The sequence below is a fragment of the Papaver somniferum genome, chromosome 9, assembly GCF_003573695.1.
Source record: "Papaver somniferum cultivar HN1 chromosome 9, ASM357369v1, whole genome shotgun sequence".
NCBI lineage: Eukaryota > Viridiplantae > Streptophyta > Magnoliopsida > Ranunculales > Papaveraceae > Papaver > Papaver somniferum.
In genome coordinates this window covers 2,393,150-2,414,844 of record NC_039366.1, presented here as the reverse complement: position 1 = coordinate 2,414,844, position 21,695 = coordinate 2,393,150, and the positions used below count along the sequence as shown (strand labels likewise).

Below are 21,695 nucleotides of genomic sequence, written 5' to 3'. Positions count from 1 at the left end.
AACATAGGAAGGCCCTTTTGGCTAACATTCTGGAGATTCAAAGCAGAGACTTAGGAGAAAAATATCTTGGTACTCCAACTTTTTGTAAAACTTCTAAAAACCAAACCCATATGGGTATTCTCCAAGATGTGGATGCCAGAATCACTGTCTGGCTTCATAAGCTCCTTTCTCAGGCTGCTAGAACTACTTTGGTTAAACATATTGGTCAAGCCATTCTTTTATTTCAGATGGGGGATTTCTTAATCCCAAAACATCTTTGCAGACAGATGGATGCTCACCTCTGCAAATTTTGATGGGGAGAGACTCTGGACCCAAAAGATAGAAAACTTCACCTTTTGGGTTGGGATATACTTTTCTCCCCTAAAGTTGAAGGTGGTTTGGGATTCAGAAAAGCTGAAATAAACAATCTTGCTATGTTAGCTAGGAATGTCTGGAAAATTGTTGAAAATCCTGATTGCATGTTAGGCAAGATTCTAAAAGGCTAGATATTTGCTTAGAACTGATTTTCTAAATGCTAAGTGTCCTGATAAGTGTTCCTGGACCTGGAATGCTTACATGCTATTAAGGAGCTGATAAAACCTTTTATTTTCTGGAGTGTTGGTGATGGGAAGTTTATTGACCCTTAGTGCGATAAATGGATTCCATCTTTGGGTTCTACAATCCCCAATCCTCTTACCCCTCCTGACCCTAGTATTAAAGTCGACTATTTCATTGATTGTAATACTAGAACCTAGAATGTTTCTAGACTCACTACTCACTTTGATGATGCTTCTGTTAAGAAGATTGTCATTATTCCCTTAAGCCATCTTTGCACTCCTGATAGGAGCGCTTAGGATCTTTCAAAGAATGATAATTTTTCTTCAAAATATGCCTATCTGGGATCAGAGGCATTAAACCCTCTCCCTGTAAAACTCTTTGGTTGAATATTTGGAAAATTAAAGTTCCTTACAGAACTCAGTTATTCCTTTGGAAAGCTGCGAAAAATGCCTTACCTGCTAGAACTGTCCTTCACACTAGAATGCCTATGCATTCTGTTAAATGCCCTAGGTGCTAGGATCCTCATGAAAACATAATGCATACTTTGGTTCTGTGCCCTTTTGCTTCTAAGGTCTGGTTTTTGTCCAATTTATGCATAAACACTTCTTTCTTTTCTCAAATTTTTTTCATCAGTGGCTCCTGTTCTGGCTTCTTGACCAAAACTCTAGATTGCCTGATGATTCTCAACGTCTATTTGTTGCCATCCTGTGGTCTCTTTGGACTAGTAGAAACAGTTTGGTTTTTCAAAATTTGTCTGATAATCATACTTCTGTTTTAGAAAGAGCTAGAGTTATGCTTCTCACTAGGAAAACTACTACTGTAGCTGCGCCTACTACCCCTACTGCTCTAAGTCACAAATGGATGCTCCCTTTGTTTGGATGGATCAATGTAATACAGATGAAGCCTTTGATGACATTTCTGGAGATAATGGTGCAGGTTATGTGATGAGAGACTTCTCAAGCAAAGCCTCTTTCTGTGCTGCTATGGTGTTTGAAGTTTCATCTGTAGAAGAAGCGGAAGCCAGAGCTATCTGGGAGGTTCTTAAGAAAGCAGTGGAACATAAGATGACTCATATAATCATATAAAGTGATGCTAAAAAGTTGGTGGAACAATTTTATTCTGGTTTTTTTGATGGTGATCCTAGAACAGATGCCATATTCAAAGACATTAAGTTATTCTCCTCTAAGCTGTCTGCTTGTATTTTTAGTTTTCAACCTAAAATATGTAATTATGTTGCTCATGATTTAGCTAAATGGGGAAAACGTAAGAAAGCATCTATGTAATGGTATGTGCCTCCTGATTGTCTTGCACCAACAGTTGAAGGGGAGTATTAGCCTTTTTGAAGAACTCGAAATTGGAGGATAAAAAAAGTAATTGGGGGATATTGATTACTTCCCCCAACCCATGGTGTGTGCTAAGGGGTGTTTTTTGGGTATGAAAATATTAAAATACCCTTTGCTCAAAATAAAATCAAAAAACTTAAAATCAATAAACAAAATCATATCCCCCATTTATCCCACTCCCTTTCAAATTAGAGTTTTCCCTACTCCCTTTCGAACTCTAAATTTTCCCCATTCCCTTCAAATTCTCTTCCCTTTTAATTTTTTCCCATTTCCACACTCCCTTGAAAACGATTTTGTTTTTTTTTTTTAATTATTCGGAAGCGATTAGGACCCTGCGGGTAGTGATGAATACCATGCCGGAAGTGATGAAGACCATGCCGGTAGTGATGAAGACCATGCCGGAAGTTGTGAAGACCATGCCGGTAGTGATGAAGACCATGTCGGAAATAAAAAAAAAATTACATCGTCGGAAGTGATGAATATCATGCCGGAATTGATGAAGACCATGCCGGAAAATGATGTCGGCATGCTTGGTAACTAACATTCAATGCCAGAATTATGCTCGATAAAAATATATCAATGCCGGTAGTCAAGTGGAAAAAAAAAATCAAACTTCTGGATACCTTACATCATGTGCCGACAAAGAAATTCAAGCAACATACCATGCCGGAATTGAGTACCGGCATGCTCGATAGAAATCTATCAATGTCGGTAGTCAAGTGGAAAAAAAATCAAGTTTCCAGATACTTTACATCATGTGCCGGAAAAGAAGTTCAAGCAATATACCATGCCGGTAGTAGTACCGGGATGCTCGAGAATTAACTATCTGTGTCGGAAGTGGATTGAAAACCAGAAAAAAATTCAAAACGGAATAGGTTTTGAATTTCAGAACCAAAAAAAATTTCTACGAGACGTTGTCTCGCACTCTGCTAGGGGACGCCCTACATAGCGTTCTGAAAAAAATAACTTCTGTACCGGCATAGTTTTTGGGTTGAATACTATGCCGGCTTGAATCAAAATGGGGATAAGCTCGGTGCCGGCATGGCACATGGTATGAATACCATGCCGGTACAAATGGTTCCGGCATTGTATTCATACCACGTCCATGCCAGTACCTAGGTTTTTCAGCTACAAAAATGATGGATTCAAAGAAAAAAAAATCTAATTTTCAACCTCTTAGCAGCAATTCTCTCTTCACAATCATCCTCCATTTCCCCCAAAAAAAAGTTCCCTCTCAAATACTTTTTCCCTCCTTCTACTCTCACCTCACTCACCCAAAATCAAATAAAAACACACACTAATCATTTATCAAAAATCTTATGATTTTACTAATGATTATTAATCACTAATCATGATTAGTGAGGGATAGATTAGGAATTAAGTAAAATACTTAGATAAGGGGTGACCCTGGTTTTATATTTGGATCCATTTTTTGTCCTTTAGCTATATCCCCAATTATGGGTTCTTTTTGAAGGCCTTTGATTAAAAAAAAAAAAGTTTTGCCTCCCCATAAGAGATTTTCTGGCTCCCGCCGTCAGTGGAACTCCCCTTGAATCAACCAAACAAATATAGTAATATGAAAGTTAAAGTCATCCGAAGAAAAATAACAAAAAATTATAATAACTGGTTTTCCAGGTAAATCGGCTTCAAATACAAATTTATCGACATCATACTCTCTCTCAATATAATTGGATTATGGTCCCGGATGGAATTGATAAAATTATTCTCTTAAAACCAGCCTTTTTGTTTATGCAAAATATTTATTGATAATAATAAATCAGTTACATAAAGATCCTGATCAACCCGTTCTTGAATATCCCGTGGAAGATCAGTTTGAAAACTAAAGTTGGACTTCATAACTCCAACCCTTTTATCTAACTTATCAGCTGCTCCATTAACATCTCTTGTAACTGAAATATACTTCCACAACCCAAACTTACTTAAAAGAAACTTGATGTCAAGAATTAATGACTGTTTCATCCAATGAACATGGTAGGATTGTTCATTGATTGACTTTATTACAACTTCACTATCAGACTCAAAAATAACTTTCCTAAAAAAATTTGTGACTACAAGAGTAACAACTGCTTTCATGGCCTCCTAAAACGAGTCTTATGGTCATTCATAGGGGTTTCACTAATCACAATCCGCCTGAACCTATCTGCCCAGATCGGCTCCATAGGAGTAGATCTGGGTAGATCAACAACCTCTTGATCTTTTTTCTATCTACTCTTTCTGTTTTCTCCTTAGATGTTTGATCTTGCCTCTTTGAAACATTTTATTTTCTGTATTTTAGGCCTTAAATCTCAGGTTAACTTTGGGTATTATTTATGGATTTTTTCTGGTTCTCTGGGTTGGGGTTTTGCAGTGACGGTGTTCAAGAGAAGAAAAATAGGTTGTTTCTCAAGAGTCTCATCTTCAATCACTGCAACAACAACAACTCCGACTACAATGGCTATTATTTCAACAACAACTTCTAAAGACACTGCATCAACAGACGCAAAGACACCTTTCCAGATTCCGACCGATTCCGATGACTCTGACAACCGATTCCGACCGATTCATACTGTTACAGAAATCAGATGGTATTTTAATTTAGTGTGTTACTTTAGATTAGATAGCTTAATTTTCATTCAAAACCTTGAGGAAAGGTCAGATCTCTTGAAGATCCTAACACAACTACTTTGTGTAGGTGTTACTTTGTTTGGTTTTGTTCAGAAAAAAACTAACAGGGCCATTTAAACAAATCCTATTACCTTATTCTTGGTTTATTGGAAATAGTATAGATGTGGTTGGAATTGAAGAATCAGCTAGTTTGATGGAATAGAAAAGTCTGATGGGATTGGAATCAAAACGTTGTTGTAACAGCCGGTGTTATTATCTATCAAAAAGTCATATAATGACCAGAAAAATCCATGCAATGATCAGGATTTTGAATCTGTGTTAATGTAACCCTCGAGGTTTATCATCTTTTATGAAAAAAAAAACTAATCACAATCCGAAACCATGTCACCTCTAAAGGGGACTTGGTCTCCCAATTGCGAAGGGGTGAAACGATAAAGCAAAAAATGGTTTCTTGAGAGCGAAAACAGTAAAAAGGAATAAATAAAGAACCACGAAATACATAAGAAGTAGAAGAAAGTCACAGAGCCAGAAGCCATTCCTCCCTAAGGTAATTTTTTTTTACCGGAAATGGTTCCTCGCTTAACTTTTGGATTCTTACACACATCCCGGATTTGCCTATGAAGACTGAAGAGGGAGAAAATGTGACGGTTATGAGTAACAGAATTAGGAGATTTGAGTGGTGTTCCGGCTAACTCGAATTTCTGATACTCATCGGAATGTATGTATTGGAAAAAAATAAATTAGACTCCCTACAAATTTAATAGTTAGCCCATTGTTGGGGGTCACTTTTGATATGAAAAAATTCAATGTTTTACTGGTTGAACAAAAACAAAAAGGAAAAAAAAATGTTAAAACCAAATTAACCAAGATAAAAATCTGTAACAACCAAAAATTACCGCATTTGTCTTCATGTTTTTATACTGAACAGAACCCAAAATTACTGCATTTGTCTCAATTGGAAAGCATTACAGAAGTGGATTGCTTTTCCGATTAATATTCTACGAGGTGCATAAAATGAATCGATACCATACAATTGAGAGCAGTCTTTCAGGTCCTATAAAATAATGACAAAATTTCCCATTAAAAACAAACCAAAATGCAACCACATGAATAATACTAAGAACCACATGTATAATAATCACTAAAAAGATGAATCAAATCAAATCCCATGATGCACAAATCAGTTCCCAAAAAGACTAGCCGTTGAGGGGTACATACTAGCTGTTTGGTGCAGTAATGGTCACATTCTTTCCTTCTTCTCTACACCACAAACCATGTGCCAATTGCCCTTACCAATACTCTAATTGCTTTTCTTGATTAAGAAATCCAACACCTCGAATCCAATATCCCATTCTCTAAGATACATATTCACATGTACCGTAACCTGCAATGCAAAAACAAAAAATCAGCATCTCGAGACCAAAAAATGCTACCGGATTTGTGAGATGTAGGTACTGAAAATACTTACTGGGATCGGTGTTGACAACAATTCCGGTGCCGTCGAAGTCGCAATTGAGAGGCTCGTGACCAAATGTTTGGTAATAAGCGTTCATGGCAAATGATGCGTGCGACCTGATCGTGTTCGGGTCAAAACAGGCACCCGTGTCTTGAATAGGCTGACAATCAACTGAACCCAAGCTGCACACGTAATCTATGTTATGCTGCAAGAATTCATCACTGACATCTCCTGCTGGCACACACCATTGTTTGGAATCAACCGGTGCTGGTGTGGTTGGCGTCGGAGAGTCGACCGGTGCTGGTGTAACTGGTGTCACTGGAGTCGGAGAATCGACTGGTGCCGGTGTAACTGCTGGTGTTGGTGATGGGGTCACAGGTGTGGTAGATGGAGGTGCACTCTATACATCAAATGCACATGATGAACGGTGAATATCAGACAACGCAACAAAATTGCAACATTATTTAATCACAACCATCCAAACATGCCACACCAGATCCATCAGACAAAAAAAAAATCAATCATTTTTTTCTAACATGCAATCAACGGCCCAGATAGTCCAACAATGTTACCAAAGTAGGCCCCACATTTTCAACTCCAGTGGGCCCAGACATTCAATGTTGCTTCCAGCTGTTCCACGTATTGGACAATGGTCCAAGCTAATATTCTTCTACACGAACAGTCAAGAAAAGGCTAGAAACATTTCAAATGACCAAAATAACCTTCTACACTAGACCTAAATTTGTACATCTTAGGTGACACTAACTATGTGATTTATGACATTTCATAGGGGTATTTTGGTCTAAGAACACCTTTATCCTAAACTAGCAAGCATTGGAAGTAGTAAAAGTTGTGAGAAATTTACATGTGAACACAAAGGAAAAGTGGTTTCATGATTATTCAATTCAACAATGGTCTTAATTTAGAGCAGAATTCATCATACCTGATCACCAGTTTTCAAGATCCCAACATCATAAACAGGAGTAAAATCAGCTTTAAACAAACCAAAGTTCTGTTCGGCAACACCCATTGGTTTCTGATTCTCATTAAACAATGAGAAGATATAAGTCTCAAACTTCTTATTAGGCATCAATGGAGTACCTTTCCCAGAATTCACAAACTTGACAACACCCCCATTGTAAGACAAAGCATTCTCAACATTCACAGCTGGTTGATTTTCACCACCAACTGATGGCCATCCAGTTTCAGCAACAACAATCTCGACATCACCAAACCCAACTCTCTTCATAGCTGAATGGGTAGCATCAAGTAATTGCTCAAACATGTTCATATACCTCTTACCAGTGTTCTTATCAACTGCACCTGGGTTTGATTTGAAAATTGCATAATCTAATGTGACATCATTGAACCCAAAGTAAGGATATGGACATACCATGAAAGGAGATTTAGTTCTGTTATGGAACTCAAGAATTGGTTTTATGATACGAGTATCATACACAGGCTTGAATTGCCCTGCACTTGGTGGATCAGAAATTGATAAGATGTTCAAAGCATGAGGTGTAGAGACTTGAATCTTGTTTAACCCAAGATCTTGCAAAGCTTTATGAACAGACTCCATAGCTCTAAGAAGATAAGCAATCTGTTTCTTATCCTTCCAATACAGAACTTCATTACCAACTAAAACTCTAATGATTTTAGTTTGTGGGTAGAAAGGAACAACATTAGCAGAAACCCACTCTTTTGCTTTCTGTAAATCAGTAAGATCAGGGATGTAGCCATTAGCTATACTCACAGTAACCGAAATGTTAGTGTTAGCAAAAGCTCTAAGCACATCTGGGTTTGCATCAAAGAGTTTGATTCTATCGATATTTGTTTTTGATTGAAGAAATGAAGCCACTGCTGATGGTGGTGGGAGATTATCTGCAACCATTCCATAGTTAACTCCAATTGTGTATTGAGATGTTGCGAGTGGGATTGTGTTCAGAAGAAGAAGTATGATGGAAAGTGAAGGGATTAGGAAGGGTTTTGTGGATCTTATCATCATTCCCATGGTTTTTTTTTACAGAGAGAAGAAGAAAACAAAGAGGTGAGACAGAGGAGGTGGAAGATGGAGAGGTATGGGGGAAAGTGGTGGTGGTGGGGTGATATTATAGAGGAAGGAATCAGAAAAAAGAGACGTTTGCGTACAATTAATAAAGACGTTTCTTTAGAATAGTCTTATTTTCTGTTCAGACTCGTGTCAGAATATTATAAAGGCAGACAAGGCAAATATCTGATTCATTAATGGGGTTTGAGTCAGCTAAAACGACACGTTACAACGTTGGTTGGTAATCGACATAAAGGTGCTCAGTCCAAGGTTTGAAATCTTACTCGGAGCTGATTCAAATTCAGACCGTTTACACTAGTGCATTAATCATGTCTGACTCAAGTAACATCTTATCATGTCTGACTCAAATATGATTCAGAAATTGTTAAAGGGAGACAAAAGACACAGAACCCAAGATTATCCGGCAACGTAAATCTAACTCAGATATTATTGAGTCAACTAGAACTCGAGTTCATCTTTTAAAGTACATAATGGACCGAGTCAAGCAGAACTCGAGACTGGGTCAAACAGAATGCGACACTATTATCTGTATGATCTGTTACATCATGGATTGAGTCAAGCAGAACTTGAGAGATCATTAGACCGAGCCAAGCAGAACTCGAGATCATATGAAGGGAAGTGCAGTGAAAAAGAAGGCGAGAGATATCCTTTAACACACACAATGGACCGAGTAGAGCAGAACTTGAGACATCTATTAACATATACATAATGGACCGAGTCAGACAGAACTCGAGATATCTGTTAACATGACAAAATGGAAGTTGTATGTGAAAATTCCACAATGTGCATACACTCGATATTTCACACTGAGAAAGATGTGTAAAGTGCAGACATTGAATAGTAAAAAGAAATTCGTCGAATCACACCGACAAATTTGAATAGTAAAAGATTTCAGTAAAAGTTTCTACTCCTCAATAATGAAAGGGAATTTCTGTACATCGATAATGCCCAGTAACATTTGCCACAACTAAATCGTTTGAAATATTTTCCTTATTCCGTACAGTTACATTTGAATCCAATTCCTTAATAACAATTTTTTTACATGAACATGATCAGGCCAATATTACTAAAAATATCATTAACATGGCAATATGTGAAACAATATGAATGTGTTAGAATACGCACCGATGATCAACTTATGTGCAGTTTTGCAGGTTACTGTTTCCAATTTACAGAGCTTTATGCATCGAAGTTTTAGTTTTTACGCTGAGATGTCTTCTCCCTTTGTTTTCAAGATTGAAATCAACTTGCTACAGCTAATACACAAGAAGAAAAATCAATTAAGCTATGTATGGAAATGAAAAGATACTTGTGTATAGATGAGTTGAATCACGCTGCTAGATTTTAGCGCTATACTAAAAAGACAGAAACTACTCACAGTTTTGGAGTGGGTCGTGTCCGTCTTCCTTGTTTGTGGACTTCCCTTGGTGTTCTGAGGCTGATTTCATTGATTCAGATTGGCTATTATCAGTGCGAACACCATCTAATGTGGAATCTAGTTGCTTTTCTAAAGACTTGCAAGCGTCAGGTCGTTCTACTCTTGATCTGTACGGACGATGCTTCTTCCTAGTATAAAACAGCCTAATAGTACTATTAACACGACCAGTAGAACTGTTACTCTCCAAAGATCCAGGTGTCTCCTTGCAATTCTCAATTTTTTCTCTTTCGAGTGAATGTGACTTATCTTCATCTGTTAACCCATTTGTTTGCCTGATCATATTCGGAGTACCACCAGCTTCTCTCTTTCTTTTTCTTAGTATGGATGGAGTGTTCTGGAAGCTCTTAGCAGCATTCTTCAAAATAGACTCCGCACTTTGCACGTCCAAACCGTTATTCCTAATACGTGGAGGAGTTAAGAAACTGCTAGGTGACAAAACTGAGTTAGAGTCTGACATTTCAAACAGAGAAGAACTGGAGACTGGAACAGCCATTGGCAACGTTGTTGCAGCAATGTTTTTCTCTGGATCAGCTACTGCATTGCTTCTATAATCGACTGAGTTTGGTGTTGAAAATGATTTGCTACAGCTATAATAATTTTCTGATGCCAATTGCTTTCCTTCAATATCATCAGAGTTACTGGATTTGATTGCCTGTACACCTGTTGGAACATCCCTATCCAAGAATTCAGGGGTCGAGGGCTGTACCAGAACCATAGTACCCTCACCCAATTTATGCGAATCATCTTTTTCCAAGGAAGACTGTGTACCAGTGTTAAACCCTTCATCAAGACATACAATGGAGTTTCCTGCAGCTGGTGATCTGGACATAGCTAGGGCGTAATCCTCGGTCTTCAGAACTGGACCAAGTGGTGGTAATTGTCCACTAGATAGATAAAAATCCAACTTTTTCTTCAAAGAGCTATTCCAGAGATTCTTTATTGCGTTATCAGTCCTGGATATAAAGACCACATGTTTAACAAAACGTGAATTTGAGAAGAACAAAAACATCCATCTTATAATGTTAACAACTCAATAGTCATTCATTTATAGGTTTATCAATCAGGAATCTGTATTGAAAACTATAGACATTAGTAGGGAAATCCCTCACTCTTCAATATATTGTTTCCTAGATGGATGGAGGGAGGGAGATAATGTTGAGTCAAGTAATTTTGTGCAGAAAGTTCCGAAGTAGTACCTCCCAGGTAAAACCTTTGCTATTTCCGCCCATTTGTTCCCATATAAACGGTGGGCATTCATGAGTGCAACTTCTTCCTCCACGGTCCAAGCATCTCTCTTGATCTCCGGGTTTAAATGGTTGTGCCATCTGAAATTGCACATATTAATTTCCATGACCATCTGACAGTACGCAATGAATGACCACTTAGCTGAATACAATCTAGTTGCAATATATTAACAGCTCAATGTGGTTACCTTTCTCGACATTGCTTTCCTATGCGACCTGGCAACTCTTTTGCTATAAGGGACCATTTTGAGGGTCCATACTTCGAGACCAACTCCATGATTTTATCATCTTCCTGAAAGAAACATGAGAAAGCAAGACGTAAGTTTAATTGGAAGATCCCTGAGAACTGTTAGAGCTAAAGAACGGACTTGGTGTCAAACCTCTAGGGTCCATGGTCCCTTAACCAGATCCGGATGAAGAACCTTTTGCCATCGATGCAGACATTGCACTTCTGTTCTATGAGGTAAACTAGCAGCTGCATAGATAGATGATCAATATTAGTAACCCGTATGTTCACAAATCAGAGTCTAAAAACTTCCTAGTTAGAACTAATCCATAATATTGTAATTAAATCAGATCTTCTTTAAATGGTAAAAAAAATTGGAATTTAAAGAAAATAGTCTCCTTTGACTTGCATTACTACAAAGCAGGACAGAAGAAAATGGCATTGTACGAGTTCAGCATACATACGTCTTTACATGTATCTACATCTCCGACTAAAATGCTTTATTGGTCTGCTTTTCTAGTCTTGCCAACTAACATAACTTCTGATATACTACGAAAACAGATAAAAACAAGAAACAAACCAACCTATTTTCTTCCAATTCTTTCCCTTGAAAGATTCAACAGCTTTCCTCAACTTCTCATCCTGTATAGCAATAACTTAAAATGTTAGCCCAATACTTATTGTAACAATGCCAACTGTGCAATATGAGTAGAAAGGCAGATACATTAAACAGACAATGCCAACTGTAGTAATGAGTTCAAGCACACCCATGCTGCATATAAATGAAATTACACAATCCCCGTAATATTAATGTCCGACACGGAATAAACTGCGGCTTTAAGTATGTTCAAACATCCCTGACCCATATAAAATACAAGAATAATTGTGTGCCAACTGTACAATATGAGTGGAAAGGCAGATAAATTAAATGGACAATTAAGAAACGACAGTGAGTTCAAGCGCATCCATGCTGCATATAACAAGTCATTAAACAGAATAAACTGCACCTTTAAGTTTGTTCAAAAATACAAGAAAAATTGTGTACTTCATGCTAACGATTTCAAAATTAGCCAGTGGATTAGTAAAAAAAACTTAAGAGCTTATCCCAAAGTCATAATTAGAGTCCCAATATGAACTATGACTTCACATCCTGTAGCGATAATTCTAAAAGTTAGCCCAATACTTATTGTTACGACGCCAACTGTACAATATGAGTGGAAAGGCAGATAACAATTAAGAAAACAACAGTGAGTTCAAGCGCATCCATGCTGCATATAAACAAGTCATTAAACAGAATAAACCGCACCTTTAAGTTTTTTCTAAATTTAGTCATACTATAATCCTGACCTATATAAAATACAAGAAAAATTCTGTACTCCCAGCTAACGATTTCAAAATTGGCCAGTGGATTACAAGACAAAAAGCTTAAAGAGCTTATCCCAAAAGGCTTCATTAAAGTCCAAACAGCATTAACTAAGCAATCAATTGAGTACTAGATATCAACATTAAGGTTATCAAGAAAACTGGCAGCTTGAGCTAACAGTTTCTAATTTGGCCAGTAGATGAACTATAAGATGCTTAGTTAATAGAAGCCTCACCTCTTCAGGAGTCCAACCACCCTTTGCTCGCCTTATAGGACCACTGATTCTCCTACAGAAAACCAACAAATCCTCCATAATCAAAACATTCATCCAGAAATGACCCAAAACAAAAGCAATCCCATAATACAAAATCCCTTTTTACATAAGCCTTTTCAGCTTCAAAAATATACCAGCAGGAACTTAAACAATCCCAACAAATCCTCCATAATCAACAAAATCATCCAGAAATGACACAAAGCAAAAGCAATCCCATCATACAAAATCCCTTTTCCAACTAACCTAATCACACTTTTCAGCTTCAAAACTAACCAGTTGGAACTTGACCAATCCCAACAAATCAGAATCATATTTAATTTAACACAGTATCATAGCACAAATTTCATTCACAGTCAGCTTAATTCAGCACCAAATGATTTCATATGTTTGCTCAATTTAGGAAAATCACAATCAAAATCCCATAAAATTCAACTAAAACGGAAGAAGAAACACAAAGATGATTACCGATTAGACGAAGCCGACCTGACCGAGAGACTACTACCACTACAATTAAGATCTTCTTCGTCCTCATCAGAAACAGAAGAACTCGAATTCGGTGTTTCTTGCTTGTTCTCTAAACACCGCACTTCAACATCCACATCCACCATCATCTCAGCATCATCATCCATATCTACTATCTTCTCTGATTCATCTCTCAATTACCCTAACCAATTACCACTAATCAATTAAACCAAAACCATAGAGAAAATTGAAAAATCATCAATCGAAATTTTCCAAAAAGAAAATCCCCAATTTTGGAAATTCGACCGTTGAAAATTCTGAAACAAGGATTTGATAGTTGAGAAAGGGAAAGTGGAAGTGAAGTGATTACCTGAAGAATTAATGGCGGGAGATGGAGAAGGAAAATTGGGGGAAATCGCTGATGGTGAAGAGGGTTTCTTCTTCTTCTTCTTCTTTCAAAAAATTATCGCCCGTTGAAAGTAAAGAAAAAAGGAGAGAGAAACTGAGAGAATATGAAAAGAGGTGTCCGTTAATTCAACCTAATTTTGGACACTTTTTATTTTTCCGGGGCACCGTTTTTTTATGAGCCTTATGACCCTGACGGCGGTACTACGTTTTGCAAGAACAGTTGTTTTGACGATTCATGTAAAAGACATGACTAGTGTCATCACGCATCAGTCCCCAATGAGCACACGAAAAACAAATGTATTGTGAGAGTGAGGAACTAAGGATTATGGCTTATGTATTAACAAATGTATTAATGCAAGCAGTAAGCCGAATATAATGCTACCATTTTGTTAATATATATCTTTATTTAATGATAATATATTGTTTCCTAATATACAAGATCTTTGTTTTATCGTAATATTGGGCTCTATATATTAAGGAGCTGTGTAACCAGAATTGATAAGATTATCATAATAAAAATTATCTTCTTTTTGATCCTATATTTATGAAGATGGTATCTATGAGCTAGGGTTCTTGAATCATGGGTAGATTCAGAATTATACCAAAATAAATGAAAACAAAAAGGGAAGATGGAAAACAAATTTGCTCATATTATCCTTCAATCTGAAGGTGCAGTATTCAAGCCCGGAATTGTTCTTGATGAAACAAACTAAGATTTGTGGTCACAAATCATGGAGATGCATATTGCTGAAAAAGAAAAAACCTCCTTTATTATGGGAAGGACAAGAAAACCTACCGAGGAAGATCCAAGATATGAGAAGTGCCACACTGATAATCAAAAAGTCAAGAGATGGTTGTTGATGTCTATGTCACCTGAAATCATGAAGAGATATGTTTGGTTACCTACTGATAGAGAGATTTGGGATGCATTATCTAAAGCCTTTTGTGATGGAGATGATGAGATGCAGGTATTTACTCTAAATCGACGAGCGTTTTCGGCAAAACAAAATGGCAGAGCACTCTCAATTTATTATGGAGAACTAACTGAAATATTTGGAGAGATGGATCATCGTGACAAGGTGGTTATGGAGAATTCTAATGATATTGAAGCCTATCAAAAATCAATTCAGCGCCTAAGGGTGCATATATTTCTTGCTGGATTAGATGAAAGTTTTGAACAGATCCGTGGTGAAATCTTGAGAAAGGATCATATTCCTGAATTGGAATCATGTTATGCACTAGTTCGTCGTGAATCTGTTCGACGTACAACGATGGCAAAAGAATCGGAAGAAGTTGAACCTACTGCTATGGCAACTCGAAACCGGTACAATCAAAAAGGGTCTTTTCAGAGATACTCAAAGACTGAGGTGGACAAGTTATCACTTAAGTGTTTTCACTGTAATCAATCTGGACATACAATTGACATGTGTTTCGAGTTGGTTGGATATCCAGATTGGTGGGATAACATCTGGAGAAGAAGAATGAAACAAAGAAAAATTCTGGTGCTCCAATGGCTTCAACAAAGAAAAATGAAAGGATTCCATGGTAATATCTGCATCAGTAGCAAGGACAAGTAACGATGGTAAGTTTTTAAATGTTTCTTCACTTGTTTCGAATAATTCATGGATAGTTGATTCCGGTGCCACAGACCATATGACATGTGATTTTAAACAAATCTCTCCCCTTAAACCATCCTTACAACAAAACAGTTTCTACTGCAAATGGCTCACAAGCTCCAATTACTGGTGAAGGGTCAATATCTCTTACTGAAACTTTAAACTTAGATTCTGTCTTAGTAGTTCCTACATTAGACTGTAATCTCCTATCAGTTTCCCAAATAACTAATACTTTACATTGTGTAGTGATATTTTGGCATGACTGTTGTGTTTTTAAGGACATCACAACGAAGCAAACGATTGGTTATGGTGTTAAGCGTGGGAAGATGTATTATCTGGATTTGGTGTCAAGTAGTTCGGATAAGCTGCGTCAAACTCTTTTTGCTGATGGTTCTGAGGGGGAGAGAAAAAATATCAAATTTTGTTATGGCATCGACGATTGGGACATGCGTCGTTTGGTTATTTAAAGAAATTATTTTCTAGTTTGTTTGCAAAACTTGATATTTCTAGTTTTCATTGTGAAGTATGTGAACTTGCAAAAAGCCATCGTGCTTCTTTTTCATTATCATTCAATAAGAGTCCAGTTCCTTTTATGATCATACACTCTGATGTTTGGGGGCCATCTAAAACTACTACCCTGGGTGGTTCAAGATGGTTTGTTACTTTTATTGATGATTGCACTAGAATGACGTGGGTGTGTCTTATGAAAAACAAAAGTGAAGTTACCGCCTTGTTTCAACAGTTCCAAAAGATGATTAACACTCAGTACAACAAACAGATTCAAGTACTTCGTAGTGATAATGGTGGTGTATATGTGGATTCTGACCTTCAACATTATTTTGAGGGACACGGGATTATTCATCAAACTACTTGCTCTAATACGCCTCATCAGAATAGAGTAGTAAAGAGAAAGAATTGTCACTTACTGGAAGTGGTCCGTGCTTCATTGATAGAAGCATATATGCCACTGATGTATCGGGGAGAGGCACTTACTTCTACAACATATCTTATCAATCGAGTGCCATCCAATACCATTGTGTTTCAAACATCCCATCAATCTCTTGCTGAAGCAGCTGTGGCTCCAACTGTTCCTAATCTGTCGCCTCATGTGTTTGGTTGTGTAGCTTATGTTCATATGCACAAGAACCAACATGATAAGTTGGCTCCTAGAACTCTGAAGTGTGTATTTGTGGGATATTCAACAACTAAAAAGGGATACCGTTGCTATCATCCTCCAACCAAAAGAATGTTTGTTACTTTGGATGTTGTATTTCATGAAGATACTATGTATTTTTCATGTGAGTCTAAACTTCAGGGGGAGTACCATAAGGAAATTCAGACTCTTAACTATGATGAAGATATATCGGAAATTGATGTATCTGTTATTGTCAACTCTGATGATATGGTAAGAGAATCTGTTGATGAAAGTTCTTCACGAGAAGAAACATAAAGTACAGTATTAGATCGTGATATAGAGATTCAAGATGAGGTTATGATAGAAGAGATTCCAGAGTCTATGTTACCTCAATAAGATGAAACACCAAACCAATCGTCTGCTACGGATGTTCTTGAAGAATCTAGGAGACAACTTCCACAACGTGTAAAAAGAGGTATTCCTAAACCCAAATATGAACCTGAAATCTCTAGTAAGGTTAAGTACCCTATGAGTCATTATGTCTCTCACCATCGTTTGTCTAAAGCTAATAAGGCATTCGTGAATCAACTATCTACTGTTTTTATTCCTAACAATGTGCAGGAAGCATTAGCTGATCCAAAATGGAGAGCATCTATAGAAGAAGAAATGAGGTCCCTTTTTCAGAATGATACTTGGGATTATGTTGATTGTCCAGAAGGAAGAAAGATTGTGGGGTGTCGTTGGATTTTCACCATTAAATACAAGGCAAATGGTGAGATTGAACGTTATAAAGCAAGATTAGTTGCTAAATGGTACAATCAAACTTATGATATCGATTATACATAAACTTTTGCTCCAGTAGCGAAAATCAACATAGTACGAGTATTGTTATCGCTTGCTGCAAACTTGGATTGGCCTTTGCAACAGTTTGATGTAAAGAATGCCTTCTTTCATGGTGAATTAACTGAAGAAGTTTACATAGAGCTCCCACCTGGTATTTCAGTTCCAGGATCTCATGTTAAGAAGGTATGTAAGCTAAACAAGTCATTGTATGGATTAAAACAATCTCCAAGGGCATGGTTTGGTAAATTCACCAAATCTATGAAGAACTTTGGAAATCGTCAGAGTAATTCTGATCATACTTTGTTCATAAAGAAAAGGAAGGATAAAATTACTGCTTATCATATATGTAGATGATATGGTGGTGACAGGAAATGATCCAGAGGAGAGGAAATCTTTGCAAAGATACTTATCAAAAGAATTTCAAATGAAAGATCTTGTTTCGTTGAAATACTTCCTTGGGATTGAAGTTTCTCGATCCGGTAAAGGAATTTTCTTATCACAAAGAAAATATGTTCTTGATCTGCTAAAAGAAGTGGGCATGTCAGCCAATCCATACACCTTTAGAAGAAAAGGTAAATCTGCGTATTGAACCTGATCAAGTTCCTGCTGATAAAAGGAGATATCAAAGACTTGTGGGGAGATTGATGTATCTATCTCACACAAGGCCAGATCTTGCTTATGAACTCAGTGTTGTTAGTCAATTCATGCACAATCCAGGTGAACAACACATGGATGCAGTTTTACGTATTTTGAGGTATTTGAAGTCTGCTCCTGGAAAAGAATTTTATTCTCTAAAAATGAAGATTATAGAAAGGTTGTGGCATATACAGATTCTAACTATGCAGGAGAAATAGATGGAAGACATTCTACTGCAGGCTACTTTACCTTTGTGGGAGGTAACTTAGTTACTTGGAGACGTAAGAAACAAAATATTGTTACACGATCAAGTGCATAGGCAGAATTTAGAGGTATGGCAGATGGCATTTGTGAAACTTTGTGGTTGAGGCTTCTCCTTAAGGATTTGGGGGTTCCTCTCAAGGATCCTATTACTCTGTATTGTGATAACAAAGTTGCGCGTGATATTGCTCATAATCCTGTTCAGCATGATCGTACTAAACATGTCGTGGTTGACAGGTTCTTCATCAAAGAGAAGCTGGACAACAACATTATTGAGATGCCACCGGTTCGGTCTGAAGAACAACTTGTAGATATTCTCACACATGGAGTGTCATGCAAAAAATACTTGAGTTTTCTGGACAAGTTGGGCATGTGTGATATCTATGCACCAACTTGAGGGGGAGTGTTAATATATATCCTTATTTAAGGATAATATATTGTTTCCTAGTATATATGATCTTTGCTTTATCGTAATATTGAGATCTATATATTCATGAGTTGTGTAACCAGAATTGATAAAATTATCATAATAAGAATTATCTTCTTCTTGATCCTATATTTATGAAGACATTTTGGCAACAAATGTATCGTTTTGTGTACTGACCTTGGTTTTAAGACTTGGTTCTCTGTTTTCTCTTTAATATAACCTTTTCTTTCGGAAAAAAAAACAACAAATGTCTCGTTTTTTTGTAATAGATATATCTGGAGTAACTGGAGAGGTGGAACTTGGAAGCCTCCTAACCAATATGAACTACCTATATGTACAAAATGACTGGTCGGAAAGTGTTTTCTTTTTATCAATATATGTTAGGTTAAAAAGATAAAACAAACCTAAGAGTGAGAGTTGTGGGATGAGAACGAGAGTGAGAGTTGTGGGATGAGAATTTCAGTTCGAATTGAATGATTTTGATCAAATCAGTAATTGTAGACAGAGTATAGTCAAATAATGGATTTAGATACTATGTCAATATTATTAATGAATACTTTAAGTTTTGTCGGATTTATCCACTTTCTAATAAATCTGATTTTGCTTCTCATTTTATTTAATTTAAGACTTACATTGAAAAACACTTAAATACATTTATTCTCACCATTAAAACTGATGGCGGTAATGAATTTCTTAACGCACCTCTTTATCATTTTCTTTCATCTCACGGCACACTCATTAGGTGACTTGTCCTCACACACGTGAACAAAATAGTGTTGTTGATGCCAAGCATAGACATCTACTTGACTCGGGTAGAACCTTTCTTATTCAATCTGGTTTACCCGATTCTTATTGGGTTGATGTTTTTCATATTGCAAATTTTTCATAAGCACACCTCCTGTTAGGTCTCTTAATCACATTTCTCTTTTTCAAAAGATATTCTTCAAACAACCTGATTATACTTTTCTTAAATCTTTTGGTTGTGCTTGTTTCCCATGGCTCAAACCTTATACCACTAATATGCTTGAGCCTAGAAGCAAGTTATGCATCTTTGTTGGTTATGCTAGTCATCAAAAAGACTACAGATGTTTGGACCCTTTATGTGGTAAAATTTATGTGTTGAGGCATGTTATTTTTGATGATTTGTCGTACCTTTATTCTATTATTATATGTTCTTCTACCCCTCCTCCTCCTACTCTTATCACTTCCATTCCTTCACTTTTTGACACTCACATGCAGACTGACACCTCTATTTCTTCTACTGCTGTATCCCCTACTTCATCTCCTGTTGTGTTAGATTCAGTGTCAGATGCTCTGCCAATTACTACTTCTTCTTCATCTCACATCCCTTCTTCTACATCTCCTTCTTTATCATCTCCTATATCCTCTACATTTATTCCTCTTAATAATCATTCCATGACCACACGAGGAAAACATGTGAATCTACAAACCCAAAATGTTCTCAGCCGCAAAACATCCTTTACCACTTGCTCTTTCTTCTATTGCCACTGTCCTAGTTCCTACTTGCTATTCTCAAGCTGGTAAAATATCTCAGTGGCTTACTACTTTGAAAAATTAGCATGGTGCTTTAATATCTGCTGGCACTTGGTCCATGGTTCCTCCAACAAAAGGTTAGAAAATTAATTATAGGTTGTAAATGGGTATTTCGGATTTAACAACATGTTGATGGTTCAATGGATAAATATAATCCCCGCTTATTTGTTAAAGGTTTTCATCGGCAAAAGGATATTGACTTCATTGTGGTCAAACCCACTATCATCCACTAGTTCTCTCCTTAGCAGTTCATTATAATTGGTCTCTCTCTCTCAAATTGACATTAGTAATGCCATTATTCATGGTGATTTGGAAGAGGAAGTATATATAGCTCAACCGCCTGGTTTTATTGACCCTGAAAGACCTCACTATGTATGCAAGCTTCACAAGTCCATCTATGTCCTAAATCAAGCTTCCCGAGCATGGCATGGTAAACTGACTGAAGCTCTTACTTTTATGGGTTTCATTGTTTCTAAAGCCGATCCTTTAATCTTTGTTGAGAAACTGGGATCTAGAATCACTATCTTATTGGTGTATGTTGATGATATTATAGTCACATGATCTGATTCAGCATATTGCTCTTTAGTGATTAGTACTTTGGGCCTCACTTTTCCGGTTAAAGATTTATGAACTTTATCTTATTTTTTAGGTCTTGAAATAAAAAGAAATGTGAGTGGTTTGTTTCTTATTCAAACCAAATACGATAGGATTTAAGCCTTGTTCATCTCCATTTCCTGCCAAGTTCAAGCTTAGATCTACATATAGTGAATTACTTGATGACCCTATTGAGTATAGATGGGGCTCTTCAATACCTCACGTGGAAAATACCAGAAAATAAGAAATCTCTTTTTGTGTTAATCAAGTATGTCAACACATGAGTGCTCCTACTTCCACTCATTTTTTACAGCTGCATTTTTTTTGCGCTATCTGAAAGGAACAATAGATCATGCATGGCTTTCTATTTCAAAGAGGCTTACAAGTTTTCCATGCCTTCAGTGATACCAATTGGGATGGGTCATCCGATGCTAGAAATTCCACTGGAGGTTTCTGCGTATTTTTTGACCCTAATCCCATCTCCTGGTCAGCAAAGAAGCAATCAACAGTTGCTCGCATCTCCACTGAAGCAGAATACAGATCCCTGGCACACTCTGCTGCTGAAATTATTTGGGTATGTCAATTACTGAAATATCTTCATATTCTTCTTGCTCTACCTCCTCAATTGGCTTATGATAATCAAAGAGCTATCAGTCTTTCTTCTAACCCAGTGTTTCACATTCGCATGAAACACTTGTCAGTTGATTTTCATTATGTTCGAGAACTTGTTCAGAAACAAAGCCTTGCGGGTCTATTTTGTTTCTTTGGTTGAAAAGGTTGATGATGTTTTCACAAAAGGTCTAACTAGTATAGATTTGAATTTATCAAAGACAAACTGAAGTGTTCTCTCTGTCTCACTTCAGTTTGAGGGAGGCTAATTGTAGATAGAGTATATATATAATAATTGTATTGCCTATCTTTCCTCTCTGAGTTTACTGGTCCACGTATTATGTTTTACAGTTGTTATGACAACCTGTACTTTGTGCGAAGATGTCATGAGAACATTAGTTCAGTTCATCTCTGTATTCAACGATTAGTTATTCAATGAAAAACATTTTCTACTTTCTTCATTTCTGTTTACATCTTAATACATTAATCAGGTACTACTATGGGCAGTAGAGAAGTCCATTTTTAACCAAACTCATTCGTATACTTACTCAAGTAAAGGAGTGGCTGACAATGGAA

General features: G+C 36.9%; 2 protein-coding genes across 2 annotated transcripts; both read right to left on the bottom strand.

Moving 5' to 3' along the window:
* Positions 1-5,380: 5,380 nt before the first annotated feature.
* Positions 5,381-8,074, bottom strand: LOC113310318 (glucan endo-1,3-beta-glucosidase-like). The gene is made up of 3 exons (XM_026558939.1): positions 6,905-8,074; positions 5,974-6,361; positions 5,381-5,889 (listed from the first exon to the last, which is right to left on the bottom strand). The coding sequence occupies exons 1-3, from the start codon at positions 7,970-7,972 to the stop codon at positions 5,861-5,863; spliced, it is 1,485 nt and encodes a 494-aa protein (XP_026414724.1). The 5' UTR covers positions 7,973-8,074; the 3' UTR covers positions 5,381-5,860.
* A 793-nt stretch (positions 8,075-8,867) lies between these two features.
* On the bottom strand, positions 8,868-13,552 carry LOC113308463 (transcription factor MYB3R-3-like). Its single transcript, XM_026556930.1, has 9 exons — positions 13,407-13,552; positions 13,040-13,238; positions 12,536-12,587; positions 11,522-11,579; positions 11,092-11,186; positions 10,900-11,003; positions 10,664-10,792; positions 9,408-10,420; positions 8,868-9,285 (listed from the first exon to the last, which is right to left on the bottom strand). The coding sequence occupies exons 2-9, from the start codon at positions 13,201-13,203 to the stop codon at positions 9,272-9,274; spliced, it is 1,629 nt and encodes a 542-aa protein (XP_026412715.1). The 5' UTR covers positions 13,204-13,238; positions 13,407-13,552; the 3' UTR covers positions 8,868-9,271.
* Positions 13,553-21,695: the final 8,143 nt, after the last annotated feature.

What these genes read in the sequence shown, in the direction of transcription:
- LOC113308463 (XM_026556930.1), bottom strand. Translation starts at nt 13,203, where the DNA reads ATGGATGATGATGCTGAGATGATGGTGGATGTGGATGTTGAAGTGCGG. An exon ending in AGGTCGGCTTCGTCTAATCG is followed by an intron (nt 12,588 to 13,039) that starts GTAATCATCTTT and finishes GGTTTTCTGTAG; the next exon opens with GAGAATCAGTGGTCCTATAA. An exon ending in GTGGTTGGACTCCTGAAGAG is followed by an intron (nt 11,580 to 12,535) that starts GTGAGGCTTCTA and finishes ATTGCTATACAG; the next exon opens with GATGAGAAGTTGAGGAAAGC.
- LOC113310318 (XM_026558939.1), bottom strand. Translation starts at nt 7,972, where the DNA reads ATGGGAATGATGATAAGATCCACAAAACCCTTCCTAATCCCTTCACTT. An exon ending in TCTTGAAAACTGGTGATCAG is followed by an intron (nt 6,362 to 6,904) that starts GTATGATGAATT and finishes TTTGATGTATAG; the next exon opens with AGTGCACCTCCATCTACCAC. An exon ending in TGTTGTCAACACCGATCCCA is followed by an intron (nt 5,890 to 5,973) that starts GTAAGTATTTTC and finishes TTTGCATTGCAG; the next exon opens with GTTACGGTACATGTGAATAT.